The 5,097-nt window shown below is 34.7% G+C and overlaps 1 protein-coding gene across 1 annotated transcript; it reads right to left on the bottom strand.

Moving 5' to 3' along the window:
- Positions 1-691: 691 nt before the first annotated feature.
- Positions 692-4,459, bottom strand: LOC128185125 (uncharacterized). Its single transcript, XM_052854801.1, has 5 exons — positions 4,454-4,459; positions 4,169-4,306; positions 3,720-3,828; positions 2,663-3,424; positions 692-804 (listed from the first exon to the last, which is right to left on the bottom strand). Exons 1-5 carry the CDS (start codon positions 4,457-4,459, stop codon positions 692-694), a joined length of 1,128 nt encoding a protein of 375 aa, XP_052710761.1.
- Between the last annotated feature and the right edge of the window lie 638 nt (positions 4,460-5,097).

Below are 5,097 nucleotides of genomic sequence, written 5' to 3'. Positions count from 1 at the left end.
ACGTCAACAAAATGTGTGTGGAACAACCCAAGGAAAAGAAAACTTAGTCCAAAAAAGTGCAGTGAAATAAAATTCAAAAAGTTTTCATTTGGCTGTTCATCAGTTCTAGAAAATAAAACCAGCAAATCTGCAACTAACAGCATCATAGCATCAACAACATTCAACGTAGAAAGATTTAGAAAAACTCTTGTTGAAAAAAAATCTAAAGCAGGCTGGCTTACATATTTTGCAAAGAAAAAAGATGGTACTGAGGAAAATATACCATTGCTTCATAATATTTTATTTATGTATCATGATAGTGTAGATATGTGTAATTCACAAGTACAAAGTGATTTGTGCAAATATTTTGAGTCTCTCTCTGTGTCAGATGCTGATTGTGCCAAAATTGAAAAACTTACAAAGGGTCAAAACAAAAGTCAGAACTGGTTTGAATGCAGGAAAGGAAGGTTGACAAGTTCAAATTTTGGAAAAATTTGTAAGCTAAGGCCAGAAACTGACCCCCAAAATTTATTGAAATGCTTTTTGTATGATGTTTCCTTTCCCACCAACAAATTTGTCAGGTGGGGAATTGAACACGAGCCTGCTGCTAGGAGATTTTATTGTAAACTATATCCTTCATATATAGTGAGTCAGTCAGGACTTATTGTTAATCCAAAATACCCTCATCTAGGTTGTAGTCCTGATGGTATTGTTACATTACCAACTGGTGAGATTGGTCTGCTAGGAATTTAATGTCCAGCATCAGACAGATGGCGAATCCTTTCACCAGCTGAATGTGGACTTGATTCTGAATTTTGTTGTTCACTTGATAAAAATCAAAATTTAAAACTAAAAACAAACCATAATTATTATTTTCAGGTACAAGGTCAAATGGCAATTTGTAATAAACAATGGTGTGATTTTGTAATATGGACACTGAAGCCACCACTCTCTGTAGAAAGAATATATTTTGATGAATCATTCTGGTTGAAATGTTTAAATAGACTGAATGATTTTTATCTGAAAAGCATGCTTCCAGAACTATTCACACAGAGGTTGTTAAGGTCTCTGAAATAAATTGCAACATGGATCTTCAGTCCCCTTTGCTCAGTTGTTTTATTATCATAGGCGTCGGAACCGGGGGCCTAGGAGGGCTTAGCACCCCCCCCCCCACTCTTTTTGCAAAGTTAGACCTAGCCATTAGGCAAATAGCAAAAAAGAAGGTTCACCCCTCCCCCCATTTTTGTCGCTGCAAACATAATTGTTCCTAAATTTACTTTAAAAAGATTCAAATATTCAACAACAACCCCCCCCCCCCCCGGAATAGGAATTTCACGATTAGGGGGAAAAAAATTTTGGTAGTAAGAATTATTTTGGAACTCTAGGTATCCCCCCCACCATGGATTAGCAATGTCATGATTTTGGGAATTAGGTTTTTTCTTTTTTTTTTTTTTTTTTTGCTTGTCAAGATTTCTGAGGATTAGTCTAGCCCCCCCCCCCTTTTAATTTGCCTCCGACGCCAGTGTTTATACATTTTTAGAACTTAAAATGGATACCAGTTCAGGTATTCTATTCCTTTTTTGCAGAAGGAATAACAAGTTGATATACATGTAATGTTAAAAAAACTTCATTTTTTCATTTTGTGAAACTTAATGCCAATTATACAGAATGGAAAAATCAATGCTACACAATTCTTTTGATTTCAACCATACAACAATTGTACTAAACCAATTACAACAATTGTACAAAATATTTGAATGAGAATTGTTTTCATATGTGCAAAAATCCTTATCTGTAAATTAAGATATACAAATACATGTACCTGTCAATGAATTAACATTACCTTAATGACAAACAATTCATTGGCAGAATATGATTTGGCAGAATATGAATATGATTTGATACATACGTACATTAATATTTTCATGGTGGTCATTGCTTTTAAGATAGCCTATAACTCTATGTCCTGCTGTTGTCATACATTAAATGTATAAAAATTCAGAAGTATTGTTTTATATATATATAAATATAATTAGAAGATTTTAAATATGTTTTGCAAAAAGTATGAGTTCTTAGTACTCAATATGTGTGCATGCACTTCTTTATAATGAGACTGAATTTATGCACATGCAATTAAAAAATATGAAAATCTCATCAAATAACTATAGCTATATATATTGGAAGCAGACATTGAACAAGTTATAGGAATATTTTTTTCTATCATAGGAACCTTAAATTGTATGCAAGCACATTTTCACTATTTAGCTATGAAGCAATGTCATATTCTGGAACAGTACACAAAGGGGGAAGGAGATTTGTCAAAGCAACACAAATTTTCCAAATTTTAGAACACTGAGATGCCATACTTAACTGCATCACACCTTCAAAAATATGAAAGTTCTTAATTCTTTCCATTTGTCTTTCAACATGTATTCTAAGATGTGCTATTTCACGAGTCAGTAAGACATCACTTCTGGACATTTGTGTATTTTTTTTCTTGAAAGGGGGAATAAAAAGATGAATACCCTTTGGCGTAGCTAGATCTGAAATGATGAAACCCTTATCTGCCATGATAGCATCGCCAACTTCACACAAATCTAAAATTCCGCAATTCTTTGTTAATTGTTTGTCACTTATACTCCCCCCCCCCCCCCCCAAAGGTCTGAAACAAATGTTGTAACACCTGCTGGACTGATGCCTATGAGTCCTTTAAATGTCATATGGGATTTATAATCACTGTAGAGTAATGACTTGTTAGCAAGAGAACTAGGTGTTTGCACAAAAACTTCAGTACAGTCTAATATGACTCTGCAGTTACTAAATTTTCCCTTAAATGAACATGGCATGGTGGCATATATTGTTTCTTTGGATGGCCACATTATCAAAGGCTGCAACTGAACAAACAAAAAATCAATCCATAAATTAAAAATATTGCTGCAAGTTGAAACACTAACATTAAACCTGTCTGATAAATCCTCTAGGAGTAATCCCAGCCGTAGTCTCATGAGAACAAGAAAAAACTCGTCAATAATCCTTAGTCTTCTTGGTCGTCCTTGATTTGAAGATGAAATCCCTACACGAGTTGTACTTTCGAGTGCATTATCCTTTATCTCATCAAACACAGCATTAAATGTCTCTTTGTTAGGAATACCTGTGTAGAATAAAATTTTGGAGTCATCCTGTTCTACATCTTCAAAGGTGAACACTTGTCTAGAAACTTGAATCCCTTTATCAATGAAAAGCTTTCCATCAGTCTGTGTTTCTGCAGAGGAGGAAACACACTTTTTCATGGCCATGCTGTTAAAAAAGGATTCATCAGTCTGTGTTGATGAATCTACAGTTAACAAAATAGTCTGAGTTTCCTTATTTTTTGGAACTTCACCAGCACATGTTGTCCAGTCTTTATCATAATCATGCATATTTAGGGAATCCTTTAACGGGTCATCTGAAATTCAAATTATATATACTGCATATCAGTAAGGGATTCGAACTCATGACTTATAGATTTATGATTATAATGTAAAGCATTGCGCTACACTGTTGGGTAAAATTTTCAGAAAAGAAAAAAATTTAAAATCATGCATGCAATTATGTTTTTTTTTTCTGATAAGAATTGCATCACAATATGGAGCTGTCCCATACCACCTTGAAATACATTATAAAAAATATGTAGCAAATTTTTAAGTTTTCATTAAATTTATATCAGTTATATTAAGTAATAGTCACAAATTATGTAGAACCTGTTTGTTCAAGGCTATCCTGGTTATCCTCACTCTCAGGAAACTGATTGTCCTGCACACCTGGCTCATAAGAAAAGGGAACAGCTGGGGCATTTGTGGTTGAAGGTGCCTGGATTGCAAAGTAATGTTGCTCTTGACTAATTCAAATGTTTGCTCTATCTCTGAACCCACCCCCTTTAACACATTAATTTACATACACAAAAACACTCAATGATAGTTAATAAATAAGATACATTCAAAAAATAAATAAACAATGACAAAAACTTTTAAACATAATTGAGGAATATTACTAAATGATTGAAGCATAACAACTTCCAACATTATCATTCAAACACTAAACTCAAAATCATTCATTACATACGTTATCTTACAAGATATGCTGGATTTACCCCCCCCCCCCCCCCTTCCCCACGAATGTGAATCAAACATGTTTTATCGTTTATACTAACCGAAGTTTTGAACACCTTGTTCGGAAATATCGACGGCAAAGGATGGGCTGCAGAGGGGCCGCTACCATTCACGAAATGTGAAGAACACACGTACGAATTCTTGGTGTAGGTGAAGTCCTTGCGCACTAACCTTGCTCGCTGCAGCTATATTCTACGTTTATCTGCATCGCTTGGAAATCTGTGGAGACTGACGACTTGTCCCTCTACGGTTTTCCCCCTATAATTACTACATATACAACAATACTTTCTTGAGCGGTATCCCGAAGCAGAGCTTTTCGTTCGTACGTCCATTTTGACAGTTGTCAAGAACGCCCGCGGAAGTAGACGTATATTTTAACGCATGCGCAGTTTTACAATAGGAGAGTTCCAATTAGGGGAAATAACTCACGTTCTTGAAATGGGGAATAGAGAGACCAAAGGTCACCTTAATGTAGTTTTGAAGATGGATATTCACCAAAAGTCAATCACTGAGAGAAGGCTAAATATCAAATTACATTCACAAGGAGACTAGAGGTCAACGTGGGTCTGATATCAATGGAGTAATAATTTTTATTTATAGGAAACCAGATGTCACATTATGTCATTTTATAGTATGGGGAGTCACCGGTCATTTGATGCATTTTGCAAATTGGAGATTAATCAGTCTTCATCCATTCATTGACTACCTGGTGTTACCTCAGATTATTTTACAAGATGGAGATTCACTAAGGTTATTCACTGTAGGATAACCATAGGTCACCTAAGGTAAAGAAAAAAAAATAAGTGACGTCACCAATGGTTTTAGATTGATGTTGTAATTCTTTGAGTCAATATTGAGACCAGATTTGATAAATAATTTAATATACAAGGTGAAGATTTACCAAAGCCAGAGGTTACCTTATAGGTTCATGGTCACGATTTTGGTCAAAATCACTTTTCCTATTTTAATA

Source organism: Crassostrea angulata, chromosome 5 (genome assembly GCF_025612915.1).
Source record: "Crassostrea angulata isolate pt1a10 chromosome 5, ASM2561291v2, whole genome shotgun sequence".
NCBI lineage: Eukaryota > Metazoa > Mollusca > Bivalvia > Ostreida > Ostreidae > Magallana > Magallana angulata.
The sequence above is the reverse complement of the archived record's forward strand: the minus strand, read 5'-3'. Positions and strand labels throughout refer to the sequence as shown.